This window comes from Symphalangus syndactylus, chromosome 19 (assembly GCF_028878055.3).
Source record: "Symphalangus syndactylus isolate Jambi chromosome 19, NHGRI_mSymSyn1-v2.1_pri, whole genome shotgun sequence".
Lineage (NCBI taxonomy): Eukaryota > Metazoa > Chordata > Mammalia > Primates > Hylobatidae > Symphalangus > Symphalangus syndactylus.
In genome coordinates this window covers 51,305,576-51,327,383 of record NC_072434.2, presented here as the reverse complement: position 1 = coordinate 51,327,383, position 21,808 = coordinate 51,305,576, and the positions used below count along the sequence as shown (strand labels likewise).

Below are 21,808 nucleotides of genomic sequence, written 5' to 3'. Positions count from 1 at the left end.
TGCCCCCCACCCTCACAGCCCAATGGGAGCAGCCAAGGCAAGGTGCACAACCCATTCCTTCCCACCCCAATGTTGCCACCGCCACCGCCACCACCGATGGCCAGGCCTGTGCCTCTGCCGGTGCCAGACACAAAGCCTCCGACCACGTCAACAGAAGGAGGTGCAGCCTCCCCCACGTCACCAAGTAAGTATGGCTGCGACAAGGCGCCGGTCACTTCTAAAGCTGTATGCACTGGAATCCACACTTAGGCTTTGTCCCTCACCGCACAGGCTCTAGAAAGAGGCACAGATCCCCAGTGATGTTGTAGCATGAGTTTGCCAGACCGAGAATCAAAGTGAACACAGCTCTTGGGTACTCCACCAGATGAGGAAAACACTGGGTGTTGGGCGGATGAGATGGTGTAGCTACATACTTAGGACTGAAGTCAAGTTACCAGCTATTACATTTTGTATATTATTTGAGGCATTTCAAATGCTGTTCCCATCATCAAGCAGCAGCTACTTACATGGATTCTGCTTAGAAAAAGTTCCTCATTCTTACGGACAGCCCTGCCTTCCAGGAACTTGCAGTCTAAGAGAAATGCACTTGAAAGTTATATACCTCATACATCAAATAGGAGAAAGTGTCCAGATCAAAGCATCAACTCAAAGGTGTGTACACTGACCATTCACTAAGAGTAAGAGCCTGGCAGAAGATCAAAGCTAGTAGCCCTGGCAGTCGCATGATGACGTTTGGCAGAGGTTGGAGTGGGGGCTGGGGTACGGAGATAGAGGGGAGAGTAGGATGGAAGGAGCAGAGAACTCTTGGCTCTTCTCTGAACAGTCTGAGAACATTTAATCAAAGAGTATAAGATTTCACAACCCTTTTAGATGATGGGAATGATTACTTGAACTAGAGAGAGAATAATTCTCCAGATATTCCCTGATGTTTTAGAGATGGCAAGGGGATAGAAATAGTTTGAATGCACAAATGTGGCTTTTATTAGTGCCTGGAATAATGACAAAAAGAGTGATGGCTGGAGTTCCTAGGGGATGGATGCCCTAGCCTTGATAGATGGTGTGATGAGCACCTTCCCTAAAGCTGGAAAGAGGCAGCAAAGTATAAGAGAAGGATAGGAACTGTGGCAGTGTGACCCTAAGGAAAGCCTTCAAGGGGGTTGTCAAAAGAAGTGAGACTGAGGCAAGGAATCTACAGAGGAAAGGATGTAAGAGCAGCATAGGAAAGGAGTGTTAAGGCCGAGAACTTGAACCACAGTAATTGGTGTAGAATGGAACGGGACATGGTGGGGAGTGTGTTGTAGACATAAGCATCAGGATTGGGCAGTCCTCTGGATGAATACAGTGAATGAAGATTCTGGGCCTCTCAGCTTCCTTCCCTTCAGTATTGGAATAATAATGATAGTGAATACAGGAGGGAAAGAGACAAAGAAGAAAACTGAGCCCCTGTTTATGCCATGTTCATAGAATTTGATTCTGGGGGGACAGAACCCAGATGGCTAGAGGCCCTCATGGACACATCAGAGAGTGAGCTTTGGGTTATCCAGTATTTATGCATGTTGATAATATATGCAGAAATGAGCAGCACTGTGCATGGATTCTGTATCAATAGCCAAAAGATTGAAGGTCCAGGGGCAATCTAGGGAAGACCTACTTCCCTTGGTAAGAGGTGATTCAACACTTGTCAACAAAGGAGAAAAGCCTGAGCGCCCAATGACACAGAAGCAAGCTGGGCTTGGCCCATGGATCTTAGAAGCTCAGCTTAGAAGGAAAGCCTCTGCTTCTCAGAGGCTTGAGGCTTGTTCAAAGATGTCACATAAATACACAATAAGTGCCCTGCTTGTTGTGTATTTATGTAACGTCTTTAAACAAGTCAGAGAAATAACTGCCCCAGACTCTACTTACATCTGTTCTGTGAGGATGTTGGCTTACAGATTGTGCCCTGTCCATGCCTCCACATACCATTTTCTGCTCGTCCTCTCTCTGTCTGTGCAGGACATTGCCACAGTCTTTTAAAAGCTGCATAGTAATATGCCATCAATTCCATGGAAACAGATCCTCACCTCCACTCTCAATGGCTCATGTGTCATAATGAGTTTTTCAGTAACAGGAATGAGGCTCTGCTGAGGCACAACAGAAGAGTGGAAATAGTAATGTGTGGCTATTCAAGTCTAAAGGATGGGGGCTCAAATGCCCACCTTTCAAATTACTAACTCTGTTTCTCTTTGAATCAATTTCCTCTTCTATAAAATGTAGATGATAATATCTACCTGGCATGTTTGTTGTGAGATCAGTTCTGATCATTGGAGTATTTTATTATCTGCCCAAACTCTTATATAGTGGAAGGCTCCAGGCTTGGGTAATGGTAAAATATATCTGTAGGACTTGGAGAAGCTACTCAACCCCTAAATTGAGTTGATGCCTTTGGGTCCACAGTTCCGGACTCCACTCCATGGATTGAACCAAGCGCCATGTATAAGATGATACCTATCATCCTCTTGTGCCCAGCCTCAAGCATCCTGTCAGCACTAAGGGGCAAAGGGCAGAAGGAGTCTTGGCAGATCCAACTCATATGGTTGCATGTTAGAGCAGCACTTAAGATTTGGGGTGGGGTGGGGGTGAGAGAATATCAGGAGAAAGAGTCCCAGAGCTTGATACAGATAATTTGATACTTACTTTTTTGAATCATGGGATTCTATAAATATAGACAAAACAAAATGTCCTACCGATGACACAGAAAGGTTTTTATCATCATTCATTTTAGCCCTTGTTCAGCTAAAGGCTTTTCTAGGGTATGATGAATTCATAGCAATATGTAGTTTCACAGCATACTATTGCTTACCATTTTCTGCTTTCCTAACAAGATGGTGTTAGGCTGGGAGAGCTGTAATTTATAGCGTAGGAGAAGCCTTTCAAATTAAAAATCTTGAAGCCCACTCATCCTTATTTGGAGGGGATTTAAGGGCCCTCATTTTAAAATATCCTCTCCCATGCCCTGATTTCTAAACCAATTGATAAATAAAATATTTTTTAAAATCAGAAGACAAAATATTACCTTGATTATGAGAGAATTCAGTTTATAACTGTGGGCAGGGACTTCCTAACACTGAACCCCCAATGACATCATCATAGCTACCTGGTCACTGGCAGGGCTAGACCACAGCAGCCCTTCCTACATATGGTCCGCCCTAGCCTATAAAGCCGATGGCTTGAAGGTGCAGGTGGCAGTGTGTGTCCCACCAGCACCTGTCCCCAAAGGGGAAGAGATGGGGCGGGGTGGTAGGGAACTAGTCATGTCCAATTTTTCCTCTGAAGCTCTTACAACCTAGAGAGTAATAGGTGAGAGGGTGGAGAGAAGCCAAGAGTAGATGGAAGGGAATAAATATCAGGAGTGAAGTAGTTTCCCCCTCCCTTAACATTCATCTTTGATGCCTGCCTTCTTCATTCATTTATTCAGCCTGCACCTATCAGGCACCTGTGACGCGGCATGGCTGTGTTAGTGTGTGGGATTCAGAGATGATGGATCCCTGCTCTCAAGAAATGGGGATCTATTGAGGGAAAGGTAAACAGGCAGTTTACACAGGAGACACTGGGATAAAGGTGTGTATAGGTGCAACGAGAAGACATGGGCGGGAGTTTGGTCCAGTGTGGGCCTCCAGGTAAAGATATTTTAGAGGAGTTGACTTCTAAGCTGTTTAGTAGGGATAGCATCCTGGTGTCTTAAGAGAAGATAGAACTTTTCTTCTGAAACCAGCTGGGGGGCCTAAAATTGGATTACCACTAGATAAAAATGTAGGGCAAAACCATAGTTTCAGAAATCAGGTGCTTTCTTAGAAATTAAAAACACAGGTTGAGTGGATTCTGTTTATCTTGTCAGTTCATCAGAGCTCAACTTTAGCAAGAAGGAACATCATGACAGGGTATTCAGTACATGCGCTCAGCATCCCAACAGTTCGATGTCTGAAATGGAGGCTGTTTTCAAAAATGTAAACTGTGTGACGTAAAACAGCCTTTTCTATTTAGGAGTTTCAGATGACTTGCAATAAAATACAATTCTAAAAATAAATATAGGGACTGGGCTTCATGGCTCACGCCTGTAGACCCAGCACTTTGGGAGGCCTAGGAGGGAGGGGCAGATCTCTTGAGCTCAGGAATTCGAGACCAGCCTGGGCAACATGGTGAAACCCCATCTCTACAAAAAATACAAAAATTAGCTGGGCATGGTGGCGTGCACCTGTAGTTTCAGCTACTTGGAAGGCTAAGGCAGGAAAAATGCTTGAGCCCAGGAGGTCGAGGCTATACTGAACCAAGATCACACCACTGCACTCCAGCCTGGGTGACAGAGTGAGACCCTGTTTCAAAAAATATATATAAAAATAAATAAAAATAAAAGTAGGAAAACATGCCAAGTGCCTTCTGTATTATCAACTTTTCTAGACCTCAACTCCCTTATGTGTTAATGGGAATAACACTAACTGCTGTACTCACTCTCATAGTCAGATTATCAGAACAAACAGGAGTAACAGATGTGCTGTGCTGTAGATGGTTAAAAGTCCAAGGCATCATTTTTAATATCCTCTTATAATGAAATACAGATGGATGCCAGCCTGGAGCAGAGTATGTATTTTTTAACTAATCAGTTGCCTCTGGCACTAATACTAAACTTTGCAGCTGTGGCCAGAAAAACAGGGGGAAGGCAGATCTGGGGGAAAAAAAAATCCTATGAAATAAATACATTTTAATGGGAAAAATCCTTACCAGTGCCCTAAGAAATAGGGAAGTGGGGATGGGGCAAGAATAATTTTTATACTGTTGATTTGTTTGGAGAAAGATTGATAGACTGTGCCAGGTCTCTTTAGGATACTATGACAAATGAAAGCAAAACCTGTAAGAGCATTTCACAACCAATGTGCTCCATTCCCACAGATTAACTACCTGTGTGGGTTTTGATAGCTCCTGAAAAAAAGACCACTTCTTTCATTTATTCAGTAAATGTTTACTGAGCATCAGCTATGTGCCAAGCACTCTTCTAGGCGCTAGGATTCAGCAGGGAATCCCTGGCCTTGTGGAACTTTGATTCTAGAGAGGGAAGAAAGACAGTGAACAAAATAGTGAGTATGAAAGGTAGGTAGGATATAAGACAGTGATATGTAAGTGCTACATAGGGAAATCCAGCCGAGAGGGGAGGGCTGCACCTCTAAGCAGGGTGATCAGAGGAGGGCTATTTGAGAAGGGCAAGTTTGAACAAAGTCTGGACAAAGGTGAGAGGGTGAGCCAGGATGCCGTAGGAGGAGAGGTTTCCAAGCGGAAGAACCAGCCAGTAGAAAGGCAGACCAATGTGGTGAGTTCAGGGAATGAAAGCAGGGGGTGAGGTCAGAGTGGAGTGAGGATGCATTTGGGGCCTTGGGGATGTAAATCACGCTGGTTCTTATAGGCTCTTGTAAGGACTTCGGCATTTACCCTGAGTGAGATGGGGCAGAGAGGTAATGCCACCTAGATTTTAATAGATACGTCCTGAAGGTTTTGTTGAAAATAGATTGTCAGGAGCAAGAATTAAAGAATTAAAGCAGAGAGTTAAAAAGCTGGGTTTTTCCAATAAATAAAATAAGCATCTTCTACATGCTAGCCAGTATTCTAGGTACAAGGGATATAAAAGTGAACAAAACAGACAAAAATCCCTTGCCCTGGTGAAGCTTACATTTTAGTGGAAGGGAATAAACAATAATTAAAATATAAGTAAATTAGCGAGTTAAGGACCAGTAAGTACAATGGAGAAAACTAAAACAGGCAGCGTTGATGGGGAGGGGCACTATTGCAATCATCCAGGCAAGAGTTGCTAATGACCTGCACCAACATGGGAGCGATAGGGGTGATGAGAAGTAAGTGGGTTCCAGGTATATTTGAAAGGTAGAGCTGACAAGATTTGCTGACACATTAGATGTGGGTTGAGAAGAATTGGTGATGATGCCTATGTTTATGACCTGAGCAACTAGGATAGAGTTGCCAGCAGCTGAGATGGGAAGAACACAGGAGGGGCATCTCTGGGTGAGGGGTGGAGATCAGAAGTTCGGTTTGACCAAATTATGTTTGAGATGCCTATTAGACGTCTTACTGCTGGATTGATCATAATAACCTGCTGCCTATCGCAGCTCTTTGCAGGTGACTGGGTTTTTCCGTGTGCATCATCTCATTAAATTGAGAAGGGTCTCCTTTTTGAATATGTAGTATGATGAATGAATAGACCTAAAAGTCCTGAGAACAGCTCAGGCATGGGAGAAATCTTTCATTATGTTTAGGTCTGTTTGTGCTGTGGTAATTCAAAATACACAATTCTTTCTGTTAATTGTACTTTAATTTTTATATTGTAGATTGGAATCAATATACTATAAAAATGGACTTTTCCAGAAAAAAATGAAGATTGGCATCATAATCTATAAATATAATGGAAAGAGAAAAAACACTCTTGAATTATGATGGAAGATAAAACATGCTTTTTTTTTAATTAAGTAGGAACACAAAAACTCAATTTAAAAATGCATAAAAGACCTATCAATATGTTTCTCCATGCCTTCTTCACTATGAACTTTGAATTTTTTTCAACTAGAATTCTATTAAAATAGAAGCATATAATAAGTTACCTTTATTATTTATTTTTATATCTTTGATGAATCTTGTATATATTCATTATACAAATGAATATGAATTCGTTAGCCAAGAACATAACAATAATCTATGACTGGGATTTAAAATTTCTCGTATAATAATTAACATGTGTTCAATGCTTTTTGGTTAACAAAGCTCTTTTTACATATGCATTATCTCATCCCATCTTCTCAACACTCCTATGAGGTCAGGATTTCATAGGCAAGGAAACTGAGATTGGAAGATGGAGGTTACATTCCCAGATTAGTTTGGTAGGGACTCAAATGCAGGCCTTTCCATGCTCTTTCTACTACCTCATACTGTAACTGAACAAATTACAAACAATGTGACTAGATTTCTGATTCTGGGGGGAACCACAGCTGTCTGCTACTGTCCAAAATTAACAACAACAAAGTATTTTGCTTTTTTTTTTTGAGATGGAGTCTTGCTCTGTCTCCCAGGCTAGAGTGCAGTGGCACTATCTCAGCTCACTGCAACCTCCGCCTCCCAGGTTCAAGCGATTCTCCTGCCTCAGCCTCCTGAGTAGCTGGGACTGCAGGCACCCACCACCACACCCGGCTAATTTTTGTATTTTTTAGTAGAGACAGGGTTTCACCATATTGGCCAGGCTGGTCTCGAACTCCTGACCTTGTGATCTGACCGCCTCAGCCTCCCAAAGTGCTGGGATTACAGGCATGAGCCACTGTGCCTGGCCCAAGTATTTTGCTTTTACAGATGTGTCAGGCACTTCACAAATTGTTTGTTTGTTTGTTCGTTTTTCTGCAACAGAGTCTTGCTCTGTCACCCAGGCTGGAGTGCAGTGGCGCGGTCTCAGCTCACTGCAACCTCCATCTTTCTGGTTCAGGTGATTCTTATGCCTCAGCCTCTGAGTAGCTGGGATGACAGGTGCGCACCACCACTTCTGGCTAATTTTTGTATTTTTAGTAAAGACAGGGTTTCGTCATGTTGGCCAGGCTAGTCTCAAACTCCTGGCCTCAAGCGGTCCACCTGCCTTGGCCTCCCAAAGTGTTGGGATTATAGGCATTAGCCACTGTGCCCAGCCCACTTTACAAAATGTTTTTTTATATGTATTATCTTACTTCATCCTCAGAATAATCCTATGAAATAAATTCTCTTGTTACCCAGATTGAGAAAGACAAGGCATGGAAAGATAAAATAACTTTCTCAAGGTCATTCAGCCAGGATACTAGAGTCATGATTTCCATCCAATTCACCTTCAACCTAGAGCTCATAGGCTTGGCTGTAGCATGAGGATCTTTGCTGTAGCCCAAAGCTTCTTGTTTTTTGTTTGGTTGTTTTGTTTTTTTCAGTGAAAACCCAATGGGAGAAATACAGAGGAAGATGTTAGTAGTTGTTTATACTTAAGTATGAATTGGTTTCTGTTCCAGAGAGTGCATCTTATTAGCAGGTAAAGGAAGAGAGCAGAAAGTTTGAGGGGAGACATAAGGACTGTGTTTCCTCTGTCAGAGAAGAAGCAGTAGATTTTAAGAAAGAATGAAAAAAAGGAGTTAGTGGCTTCCATTCGTGGAACTGTTTTTTTCATTAGTGATGCCTAGACTATGTGACTGTTCTTTTTCTTAATTTTAAAATTTTACGTTCAGTAAAATTCACTCTTTAGTGTACAGCTCTGTGAATGTTAATAATATTCTTGTAACCAATACCACAGACAGGATACGGAACAATCCCCAAACTCTCTCATTGTTGTCACCTACTCTTAGTTTAACGTCTGATGTCACTTAGTGCCAGGGAACTTATTTTACTTTGCTCGATTTCCACGTTGATTTTAATTCCTCCATCAGTGCTGCTGCTATCCCATTGTTTCAAAAATTGAGAGATTATGAAAGAGACTCAAATACATACAGTATTTTAATCTATGATGACAGTGGCATTTTATATTAGAGGAGCAAAAGGGGTTAGTCAGTAAAGTATATTGGGACAGTCTGGAAAAAATAATGTTTCTTACATCAAAATAAATTTCAGCTGGAACCAAAAATATAATATTAAGCCATAAAATAGCACAAGAAAATACAGGGCAGATTTTTATAATATTGGAGTAAAGAAGGGCTTTCTAAATAATGCCAAAAAACCAGCATCCATGAAAGGAAAGTATCCAAAATTTATGCATGGAAAAAACACCATGAACAAAGTCAAACCACAAAAGATAGAAAAAAAAAAATTGTAACAGTCGTGACAGGGCTAAATTATCTAACATATAAATTATTTTTAAAAGTTAGAGAAAGACCAACAATCCAATAGAAAGACAAGAAAAGGATATAAACAGAAAAGGAAAACATTTGAAAGACATCTCATTCATGTCCCATGAGAGCAATACTGATTAAAACTTGAATGATATTTTTACCTGTTAGATTAGCAAAGATCAAAAGGTGTCTTAACACAATATTGGTAAGCATGTGGAAAACAGACATTCTCTTATGCTACTAAAGGACTGTAAATTGGTTCAACCCCCACAGAGGACATTTTAGTTTTTTATATATAAAATGTAAATGTGTGTAATAAACTTTATAACACAAAAACATGTTTACATTTTGTACCTATATTAGTACATATATAAATTTTACATGTAAGCCGTGCATACATGGCTTGGGCATATGAACAAAACTGTACATAAAGTATTGACTGCAACATTGATTACAATAAGAGACTGGTAATAACTGAAACACCCACCAACTGAGTATTGTACATTAGGAACTCTGTAAAAATAAAAAGATAGGTCTGTCTCCGTGAATTCATGGACTAATCCTTGAATTATATTGTTACATTAATTCAGCAAAGGAGAGTGCTAAGAAATATGTATGGAATGCTGCATGGGAGAGGGGATGCATGTACACATCGGATTGTATGTGGAAGGATAGAAACTAATAGTGGTTTACTCCAGGGAAAGGGACAAGGTTGTTGGCAGACAACTTTTCAGTGCCTTATCCAGTGAGAAAGATATTGCTAAGTTTTCAGTCCTCCTTTTATATCAAATATTATGATTTCTTTATTCTTAAAAATATTTGTCTAGTGATCTAATAATCTTGTTTATACTAAACTGATGACAGTGATCAAAACCACATACTCACACATGGGGGAGTTCGTAAAATCCTTGGCAATTTTTATACATCTAGCTTTTAGCTGTACTAACCTGAACTTTTGGAGTGATTCCAAAAATGTGTGATTTTTCTAGTAAAGAATAATACTCTGTTCCCCCTCACAGAGAGCATGGGGTTCAGTGTAAGGTGAGCCTTTTCATTCACAGTAGCTATTAGTTGGTTGCAGGTTCTGCCTTACGAACCCATTAAATATAAATGTACTTGTTCTATCTTATAACATAATTTGCTATAAATACTTTTTAGAGTATTTTAATTTTGTGTAGTCTAATATTTTAGTGTTTAAATTTTTTAAATGAAAAGAAAAAGAATTTTTAAAAATCAAGCATTTTGATAGGTATTTTCATATGCATTACCTTAGTTGCATTTGTTATTATAAGTCTGCACAATTGGAATTGTTAGCCCCTTTTAAAGAAGATGAAACTGAGCAAAGGTTCAAATCTCAGTCTGCTGGACTCCAAAGCCCAGTGTTTTCTACTCTACCAGGACACATATTATCTTTAGAGGTGTAATATCATGCAGCTTTCCCTTGAAAATCTTAAAACACTCAATTAAAAATCTTTTACATTGCGTCAATAATAACACCATCCTGGGTACATTGAAATAGATGAAAAACATGGAAACCAAAGCAGGAAAAAGATTAAGAGATGAGCACTGCAAAGAAGCAATAGGAAAAAGAACAGAACATTGGATGATTCCATTCATTTGGGTCATCATAACCCAGTCAACTCTTGTGTTCACCTTAGTTTTTTATTATTTCGGATGCCAGATGAGTTTGTCTTTCTTTATAAAGATAATATATGGCATTTTAGGAAATTTACAAAATATAGAAAAGCATAAAAAAGAAAATTATATTCTCCCATTATCAGCTATTAACATTTTGGTCTTGTTTCCTCATCTTTGTGTGTGTGTGTGTGTGTGTGTGTATACACATATAAGATGATTGTGACCATACTGAATATAATATCTAGTATGCCATTAATTCACATTTTATGCCTTTTCTTACTCAAAAAAAAGTTAAGAAATGGGATTTTAAATAATTTTTACCTATATTCCTACTATAGGACATAAACTTTTCTTCTAACCTATGGAGTATGCTCCAGCATATGCTTAGACATATATTTTTGTCCCCAACTCTAATAATTTTTTTAGGATATGTTTCTAGAATTGGAATTGCTAATACAAACAGTGTGAGCATTCCTCTTGATACACATTACTGTATTGCTTTCAGAAAGGTTGTGCCAATTTACACCTTTTCAAATTGTGTACGAGTATGATCATAACATTAACCCTTGAGAAGTTTGGGTGTTATCTATTTTAGTTGTTGGAAGGCAAATGTGTTGGGGATATAATGTCCCTTATCAGATATTGGAATAAGTAGTCCCTGATGAAATGATTTTAGTGTTTTTCTTTACTTGTATCAATTATACTAAAATTGGAATTCTAGGGATTTCCCATCCTATCTGCAAAGCCTCTCCATAGGGATCACCCTTTGGACTGTTCCTGTGAAGAGAGTGACCTGTTGGATATCACAGAGGGGTAAAGCCTTAGTTAAAGGGCTGGGAGATTGGAGTAATGTCCATTATACTGGTCTCCATATAGAGAAGTTCAGAGAGGTTAACTGGCTTGCCAAGATCACATTTCTAATAAGAGATCTAATGAATTCAATCCAGGATTTGCTGGTTTTTAAAATTTATTTTCTATTGACTATGTTGCACTGTCTCCAAAAAAAGTATTATTTGAGATTTTTAGGTTCCATTTGTGTTTTATTTAAGATTAAAAATTACTGGAAGTTATTTAAAAATCATCCATAATCCGGCTGGGTGTGATGGCACACACCTGTAATCCCAGCACGTTGGGAGGCTCAGACAGGAAGATCGCTTGAGCCCAGGAGTTCAAGACCAGCCTGGGCAACATAATGAGATAGTGTCTCTACAAAAAATAAAAATTTCCAGGCATGTGGCACACAGCTGTGGTCCCAGCTACTCAGGAGGCTGAGGCAGGAGGATCACTTGAGCCCAGCAGGTCAAGGCTGCAGTGACCCGTGTTAAAGCCACTGCACTCTAGCCTGGGCAACAGAGAAGACCCATCTCAAAAAAGAAAAAAAAATCATCCATAATCCCAGTCTTCAAAGACAGTCACTCTCTGTGCGTATTTTCCAGTCATTTTCTGTGCATAGTTTAATCATAATTGATCATGATATATGTGTGTATGTATTATACAGTTTTGTAAATGATTCTTATTTCATCTTATAAATACATTACAATATCATTATTATTTTAAGATATTATTAATGGCTGCAAAATATTCCAATGTATGGATGAAGCATTAACTTATAAGTTGGTTCCAATTTGTTGCTCTTATAAGTAATGATGTAATGAACATCTTGTAGCATAAACCTTTATCTGTATTATTAGTATTTGTGGAGGATAAATTCCAGAAGTAGATTTCCAGAGTTGCACTCCCTTTTGAGAGGCTGCGGAAGTCTTTCAAGAGGGAGCAATCCAATATATTGATCTAAGTTTCTCTTTTTAGCAAACCCTAGCCAAATCCAGGGTTTATTCCCTGTGGCTATTTAATATAACTTTCACCTGTCCCTATCCATATACATGATTGCTTCTGATCAATAAATATTTTCTGTCAATTGAGCAACACACAGCATATACATAAAAATAAATGACAGTCATAAAATTTGGATCAGCCATCAGAAATAAATTTAAATGAACTGAAACAACATTGTATTCTTAGCCTTTAAAAACTATTATGAGAAAGAATGTTACAGGCAGTTCAAACAGACAGACTGTGGGCCAGGTGTAGTGGCTTGCCCCTGTAATCCCAGCACTTTGGGAGGCCATCGCAGGAAGATTACTTGAAACCAAGAGTTCCAAACCAGCCTGAGCAACATAGTGAGACCCCTACCTCTACAAAAAATAAAAGTAAAAAAATTAGCTGGGCATCTTGGCACGTGCTTGTAGTCCTAACTACTGGAAAAGCTGAGGTGGGAAGATTACTTGAGCCCCCAGGAGTTTGAGGCTGCAATGAGCTATGATGACACCACTGCACTCCACTCCAGCCTGGGTGACAGAATAAGACCCTGTCTCTAAAAAAAAAAAAAAAAAGATTGGCTACAGGATACACTCATTGCACTCATTGTAAAGTGCCTTCTTCTTGCACAAATTTTGGTAACATAAGGTCAAAGCGTCTCCAGTTGAAGGGTTACTCTGGTCTCCTCTCTGTGTGCACATTATAACATGAATTGTCTTGCACCTCCCTTTCTATATGTTTTACCCCAAATTCTGATATAGCTTGACCTCCTACTGCCCTTAGGATCCTTAATACAAACAGAAATACCAACAGAGCAAAGCCATCTGGCCAGACTATTTCTTTTCATGATTTTTGTGTCTTCTTGGCACCTTAGACATACCATGCAAATAGTTATCATACACGTTAAGCAATGCTAATATATTTAAGTTAGAATTCATTAGCTTTTCAGGAAGGAAGCTTGTGGGTATGTTGTTCTGTAATTACTAGCGATAAGGAGGCTTTTATTCTGTGCCCTGAGGGTTGTGAGTTTTTGTTGTTGCTGTTAGTAACTTGTTTGTAAGGACAAAAGATTTGCAGAAATAATAGGACGAGGTAGCTGTACAGATGTGATCAAAATAATAGAAATTCGGTGTAGTTATCCTCTAGATGCTATACATCTGGATAAAAACTACAGCATCCATTCCATCGTGTGGGGGTTGCTAAATCTCTGAATATTGGATCATGTGTAAGTAAGGCCTGTAGATTTTTAAAAGGCTGTTTCTCTATCTATATAATGATATTACTGATACTAACCCAGGCCCTGTAAACTTGTCGATACCAATTGATTTCTTTGAAGGAGAAACACTCCAATACTTTCCAGCATTTCTTTTGTGACCTTGTAAGAAATAGTGCTGTTCAAATTTTTAAGTGAGTTCAGTTGTAATGGTTTCATTTAGAAATTAGCCGATCTATTTTCTAACAGTTTCTGCATTTTTTTTAGAAATGAAAGTTTTCTCACAGGGCCTTTTTTTTTTTTTTTTTAAATAGCATGACAGTGCAGTTAAAAGATTCGGGAAATTATTTCAATGAGGTATTTAGCCACCTCCCTGTTTCAGTTTGCAGCTGAATGCTTCTTAGGCACGTTTCCTTTACTGCCAGGATAAACACTTAATAAAATTGCAATTTGAATACCCAGGGTTCTGTTTAAGTCTATATTCCTGAACTTATTTTGATTACTTTTGTCTAATAACTGGCAAATTTTGAGCAGGTAATAGAATCATATAGTAAGCCTATTTTGAATGAAATTGAATTTTCGACTAGCTTTAGAGGGAGACTCCCACACATGAATATGTCTGAGTTTCTGAAAACGAGGGAACACATGAAAGTGCATCTTGATATTTGAGATGAGAAGGGAAAGGTTTAGAGCGGAAGAATGTCTAGTTACCTTAACAGTGTTTAGAATTGAAATTTGGTGTCTGTTTATTTTGTAAATTATTTCCTCCTCTTAAAATAAATTCAACAGGCTTCTTGCCCATCATTTTCAAACATTCAGGTCCCTGATCCTTAAAATGTTACCTTTCCTTGCTGTATGGCAAAACGTAATTTGCAAGTTCGCTATTTTCTCTCCCTCCGCAATTGCTAGCTCCGTTCCCTGCCTCTGTTCCTCAGATTGTGCTGTGCCCTTGGTGGCCTCAGTCCACTGGAACCTGTCAACCAACACATCTTTCACAGCCCATCCCAAAAGCCCTCTCCATCTCCCCTGTAAAGCTTGTCCTGTTCCTCCTGCCAGTGTCACTTTTCTGTCCTTTACACCCCACAGAGTTTTATTTATATTACTTTTTAGGCACTCGTGTTTCCATCTTCTGTACTTATCTCTCTCCATTAGGCTCTAACATGTTGGGGATAGCAGTGTGTCTCACTCGCCTTTGCATCCTCCATAGTGCTCAGTACAGAGCCTGGCACGTAGCAAGTGTTGAAATATCTCTTGGAGAGAGAGAAAAAAAATGAATCTATTAAAATGTCTCTATGATGCACTGCGGAAGCTAGACTTGGTGGATCGAGTTTAAGGGAATGAAGAGGGGTGAGTGTTTGCTACTTCCGTATATTTGGAGTATTTGATAAAACAGAAGACCAATTTCTCTTCAAACTTCATGTCGGTTTGTAGGCCAGGCCGCCAGGGTTTAGGGTACCTCATCGCTTCCTGCATCTGGAAGTAAATTCAGAACCTCAAAGCTCACCCTGCTGTATCTTTTCTGCCAAGGTGCCTCACATTTTCCTCCTAGCTGCGGCCAGAGGAGCTGGCTGTCACTCAAGTAGGTCAGCCTCAGGTGAAACCAGCCACTCAGCCTCCTTCTGGGCACCCTGTGGGTATATGGAGGGGTGTTTGTTCAAAGAGCAGCTCTCCTTTCAGGTTTACCCTTTACACAGAAGAAATCTAGCTAAATTTTCTCCCTTTTCTGCCTTTCTGTGATTTCATGTATTTTAGTGATTGCTAAATTTGAACTAAACCTTGAAACTAACTGCCTGCTTTCAAAACCAACCAATATGAACTCACATTTTCTAGTTTGTCAGATTTGGGGAATTTTATTAATATTATTTTTATCTTAAAAAAACATCAACTGGCTGAGTGTGGTAGCTCACGCCTGTAATCCCAGCACTTTGGGAGGCCAAAGTGGGAGGATCACTTGAGCCTAGGAGTTTGAGACCAACCTGGGCAACACAGGGAGACCTCGTCTCCACAAATAATTTTAAAAACTAGAAGGGCATGATGGCGCATGCCTGTAGTCCCAGCTACTCAGGAAGTTGAAGTACAAGAATCATTTGAGCTCAAGAGGTCAAGGCTTCAGTAAGCTGTGTTCATGCCACTGCACTCCAGCCTGGGCGACAGAGCCAGACTCCATCTCAAAAAAATAAAGAAACATCAACTGACACTGGCATAAATATTTTAATATCTTAATATCTTCTTCTTCAGTCATATTTTTTCCAAAGACAAGACGAAAGCATCTCCACTCAAATCAGTTTGACCACGTTCTCAACACCATGTTCAGGTATAATTGTTGAGTGAAGGCCATTACAGACTCAAAACTAATTCTTCTGGAAATGCCATGGTTCCTTTTTGCAGATATATCCCTTATACCTTCCCATTTGGAAAAAGAAAAAAGGAAACCTACCACAAGAACAACAAAAACTGGAATTTGTTTGGCTAGCAGTCAGTAAGCCACATTCATTTCTGAGGACGTACAGGCGGTTCAGTCCTCTCAGGGACATCCGCCATGATAAAGAGCAGTGCTTGGTCCCAGCACCTTGGGAGGCCAAGGCGGGAGGATTGCCTAAGCCCGAGAGTTTGAGACCAGCCTGAGCAACGTGGCGAGACCCCCATCTCTATTTAAAAAAAAAAAAAAAGCAGTGCTGATGGGTGATTCCCCCTACTAACCCTCTCCACCCCACTCCCTCGTGTCCGTGTACCCCACAATGCCCTTAGAGATAATTCCTAGCATCCTCAGAGGCCCTGTCAAACTATTGTTCATAAAGAGAGAACTGTTATTGAGCCTTTCCCCAGCTGATCTTAGGGAGGCAGGACCGGTATTGTCTAAGTGAAGGATTGTATAATTAGCAATGCCTACCATAAGGGGGTAACAGAAAGAATGCAAATTTTCTGGATATGGGATCAAATTCTGGTTTGGGATTTTGAAACTTACTGCTGTAGTGCAAATGAGAGCTTGCCAGAAGCTTCTTATAGGAACATTCTTCAGTGTTAGGAAAATGGTTCATAGCGCTATTGCTAATATAGGTAAAATGGCTGCTAAAAAAAAGCAACCACTTTCTGTTTCAGAAGCAGCCAAATAATCAATGATTTGATTTCTAATAGTCATGTTTGCCATGAGGATTCTTAATAATGAGATTAGGTAGCCAGGTTGATTTTCCCTGTTGACTTATCAATAAGTCATCAAGTACTTCTGAATCTCCCCTCCAGAATTCCCAAAAATGTCCTACAATAATCTCCCCAGAAAACTATTTTCTGGATTTTATTATTTTTCATAGTTCTACCTACAGCTTTGTTTATTGCTGTTGTAAATAAGGCAAGAATTGTAATTAAGAATGATATGAATATGATATAATATCATAGTATGCACAGTTGTATGTAATTAATTACCTTATTGCCCCTTTGCTTTATTTTATATTCACTTGTAAGCTCTTAACTGTGCATGTATAATTGATTCACTATGGTAAATGCGGTTGTTTTAACAAAAAGTTTCAGTTAAGGTTTTATTCAACAGTGTAATTCCCTTATTTAATTGTTTCTTTAGGAAAATCAAATTCAACTTATATTATATCATTTTTGGGACTACATCCTATTATAGGTGACCACCCTGCTAGAATAATGGAAGATGAGTCAGAATTTCTTTCTTCCTTCCTTTATTTTCCCTGTGTCCTTTTCCCAGAAGCTAGCTTTCTATGGAATAAACTTGCCTGGGCACCATTTGTCCCATTCTATCACTTGAGTACTCAAAGACTAGTAGACTTTTGTAGCTGTTTTATATATATATATATATATATAAAACATTTTTAGGTTGTTCCTTCTCAACCTACCTACCTATTCATGTGTGAATATATGTATATGTATTTTTTTTTAATGCAAACCCACTAGCACCTCTCTTACCATTGTTCTTTTTCTTAAAGAACTAGAATCAAATTTGGAGAAGCTCTGGTAGGCTTTGATAGCCTGAAAGGCCTTCTGGGGTGTTCTGAAACTAAGACTGCAAGTTTTGTCCCATGATTGAAGAAGGGAAAATATCTGATTGTTGGCCTCATAGAAATTTTGCGTAGCTAAAGTATTTGTATGCTAAATCTTCTTTCAAATGGAGAAATTGAGGTTAAGCAAAGATAGATGATGAGATATAGTATAAATACCTTTCCAGATTTAGTAAGCTTGCTATAGTGAAGCTATCTTCACAAAAAATGGCACCCCCCCTCAACCCCCAGAATGGCTTCTGTGTTGGGATCGGTTAGCATGCTTGTTTTGGATGTCCCCAGTATGGTAGGAATGTCATAGGAAATCCTGCTATGTGTCTATGATGAGCAGCAGGCGAGTGCACACTGTTCTGTCAAGGCCATCAAACATGGACTCACGTTTCAGCGTCTGTCATCAATCACTCAGACTTCATACCTTAATATACCCTTCATTCCTTTTTCTTCCTTCTCAACCTACCTACCTATTCATGTGTGAAAGAACACTTTTTTCCCTAACCACTAACAGGTTCAACAGGTTATTTCACCTCCCAGCTTCCTCTTTATCCCTCCCACATCCTCTTTGTGCTCTAAGAGCAGGGGAACACACTATCAGATAATTATAGTCTCTCATTTTCAGTATAAAAACTTTATGTTGCTGTTTCTCAAAGCATATCAAAGTAAAGCCATGGGGTGAATGGAACACTTAATATAGATTATTTTACTGAGCTTTTAAAAAAATTAAATTACCCCCATACCAGTGAGAGGTACATGCAGAATGGCTAAAGGCAGAGGTATTTCTCAAATCTGTTCAAATTAGTCTGGCGTAGCATGGGCTAGAGACAAAATCAGTAGATGTACATTGCTAGACAGTATGACATATCATACATTTAGATCATTTTAAATAAAGTCATTACTGAATAGATCCTTCTAAAACAAATACTATCACCACAAAAAGTTTCTTATTTAAGAGACATCAGGGCCCCTCATTCTCAGCCTCTGTTCAGTGCCTTTTAACACAGCCACGTCCACATCCACGTGACCGTTGCAGATCTGTTTGGGTGGCTTAGCTCTTACCAAAGACAACCAACAGGGTCTGGGCCAGATGGTGGAAATTTTATCCCTAGATTTGTTTAATGAGACAAACAAGAAGTATGAGCAATTTTCTGTAAAACAGAAAGCCAGAGTAAGAGGAGCAGATGATGTCAATAAGGAAAAAAAAAATCTGGCAGGAATTTGATATCATGCCCTCAATTATCTGTGTTTTAAAAAGTTGCATATCCTGATTGTTCCTTAGATGGTGTTTGTCTAGAGTTAGCTTAAAAACCTAGATTGTTTCTTAGATGGTGTGTGTCTAGAGTTAGTTTAAAAACCTTAGGCCTTTTTAATTATTGCTAAGACATCTCAAATTTGTAAGTAACCGTCTAAAGATTCTAGTACAGAGGAAGAATGTGAACAGATCCTTGGAGATGATGATAAAGAAGTGAACTGCAGGACACGAAAAAACAAAATGTACCTTGGATTTATGAGCCAGTGAAACAACAAAGCCACTGAGTTTTTTCCCATTAAAATAGAAAGAAGCTCTTAAGTACAAATACAAAAACCAACAACAAAACTTCCATGAACCAAGAAAGGATAGTAAACGCAAGTGTGGTACCTGAAGTTCGTTCCAGTGTGATATCTTAGTTGATAACGGGTCTTGATAGTTTATGCCTGAACAGAAAGGTTCTCGGCTGGGAAGACTACAAATGTTAATATGAAAAGCATATTTCGTGCATCATAAAGATTCTAGACACTACTGGGCCTATAAAGACAGCTTATTCTGAATGGTTTTCTACCTCCTTCCTGGAGAACCCATTAGTTCCTTCTACAAAGATTCCTCTTCGATCTCTAGCTGTAGAGGCACATGACCATTTCATGATTTTTTAAGAGTGTAACGGTGTGAAAAGCAAGCTTGTAAAATGAACTGCTTTCCTCCCCTTCCTACCTAATTTCTTTCTCCCTCTGCTCTAAAGACTAGGATATCTCTTTCTGACCCCAGAGCTCATGTTTAACTCAGAAAGTATACTTTGCAAATATCCTGCATGTTCTAATTTGTATGGTAGAAGGAGAAAATAGCTCGTCTGAGTATCAGTTTGACATCATTTTATCCCAACAGTCTTTGGAAGCCAATCCGTCTTCCCCTTTTTTTGACTGTCTAAAATGCCCTTGCTAGCCAGACCCCTTTGCTAGCTACAGTGTTTGCACATTTCCTCGTTAATCAGCTGCGTCGGCTCGGAGACTGTGTGTTTTGGTGTTGTTTGTGTGTGCAATCTCGTGCCGCTTCCTGAACGCATGTGTCCCTTCCCTTCACAGCCTACTCGACACCCAGCACCTCCCCCGCAAACCGATTCGTCAGTGTTGGACCACGGGATCCAAGCTTTGTAAATATCCCTCAACAGACACAGGTGGGCCGCTCTCATCTTTTCTGTATGTGGTGCAGCTTGTATTATTCATCAGGTGCATTTTAACTTGTCTTTTGGCACAAAAGGCCGCATTTTCCAGACCCTGTCCAGTCTTCCCTTTCCTCCTGATCCCACCAGCCACATTTCCATGTGTTCTCAGAAATCACAGAAAACTTTGCCTGCAATTTTTGCTTCTTGTATTGAGTGGGTAGAAGAAGAACTGTTTCAGCTATGGCACAAAAAGGTTTCCCAGTGTTAGCTAGTGTGTGTTCCCTCTTTTAGGAATTCATGGCCCTCTAAATGCAAGCAGACAGAAGCAGGCTTCTACAGAACCTGAAAGTAATATGTGGTTGCCAGTGACATCAGAGTGCGTGCTGGGCATGGAGGGACCAGCCACTCCTCTGTATTCATTAGAGGGTCCCCAGGAACCTGGCAAGCTTTCTAAATGAAAGAGGGGGAAAAGGGTGTATGAGCCCTATTAAGTTGCTGGTGTTGGTCCAGAAATGAGACGTGTTTGTTAGTGGTTACTGCTGGCCGCTGGGGAGCAAGGTGCGGTGGGTGGCAAGGGGTGTGTATGAGTCATATCTGAAGCAGGTGATTGAGAGAAGGGGACTGCCCGGACATCCAGAGCTTGTCTGCCCATAGACAGGTGTCTTTTGTGCTAGTCTAGGTCAAGGAGAAGAAATATTTTTGAAAAGTTTTGGAATGGCTGCTGTACATTGAGAAACAGTAAAAGGCTTTTTAAGTTCAAAGTTAGTATAGGTAGAGGCATTTAGAGTTTTGTGAAAGAGAATTAGATTCACATTTTGAAATAAACTCTCTGATTTCCTAATTAGAACATGGCCATATTTTATCATAATTAACATAAGGAAAGTATTTTCTCTGTCAGGTTCTTAGCACGGTGTTTGAAAACATTCTCGGAGCAATTCTGTGCACATGCCTGTGTGTGGAATCTCCAGATGCCTAATTTATAACTATTCGCCTCTGTTTGTAAAACTATGGCCAGGTGGCTATATGAATGGGATAGATTTGCCTTCCTGCGTCCATTTGCTCCCTCTGTAAAGGGCTTTGGTTTATTGCTATGTCGACAGCACAGGTTAAACTGCATTGTATCTGAAGCCTTCCTCACACTGAAGCAGGGTCACAGAAAGTACAGCATCAGCAGAGAAGGCAGCTGGGAGGAGAGGGGGAGCCAAAAGGGGAGGGAGAAGGTTAACTCTTGAATTTCCCACCTCTGCTGTTTCTTCTTAAACTGGCCTGCATATGGTGTCTGATATTAAAATCTCTATTCAGTACCTCTCATAAAATTCTTTCAGTTATTTGCTTATTTTCCCATGCCTTCAAATGTTCAAACACTTTTCTGGTGAATTTGAGGTTGCATAATTACCCGTAAAGCATTAAAACAGAAGAACATAATTTAATTTTGTACATTTGGCGTAAGAGTCCAAGTTCAATGAGAGGGGGAGAACTGGAGATGGTGGCTCTATATTGGATGATTGCTTTTCCCAAAGCACAAATGTCCTCAAGTTGCTTCATTAAGAGCCTTTAAAATGCAGCTTTGAAATGTCCTGTTTGTATTTTACGTAGTATTTTTTATATAAGCTGTGATTCACAGCCCTGAAATTGTACGCTGTGTTCCGTTCAATTTATTTCTCTATAATCAAAATGTATTATATTCCACTGTGGCTTTCCTTCACAAATGGCTTACTTACCCCCAGAATCTGAGTTTTCATAATGCTGACCACAAAAATTCAGTTCTTAAAAATCCAGATTTTCCACGCATCTGGATGAATGATGTCATGTAGGCCCAATATTGGCATCTGGAACTGAATTTTTTTTTTT

General features: G+C 39.7%; 1 protein-coding gene across 5 annotated transcripts in view; it reads left to right on the top strand.

Annotated features, from left to right (window-relative positions):
* Positions 1 to 21,808, top strand: part of NFIA (nuclear factor I A) — a 386,956-nt gene that overhangs the window by 330,795 nt on the left and 34,353 nt on the right. For 3 of the 5 annotated variants that reach the window (XM_055234470.2, XM_055234468.2, XM_063613342.1), the window contains 2 exons: positions 19 to 184; positions 19,878 to 19,969. In XM_055234470.2, coding sequence (XP_055090445.1) covers positions 19 to 184; positions 19,878 to 19,969 — 258 coding nt within the window. The remainder of the gene's footprint in view (positions 1 to 18; positions 185 to 19,877; positions 19,970 to 21,808) is intronic. The other 2 variants (XM_063613343.1, XM_055234471.2) reach the window with 1 other exon arrangement.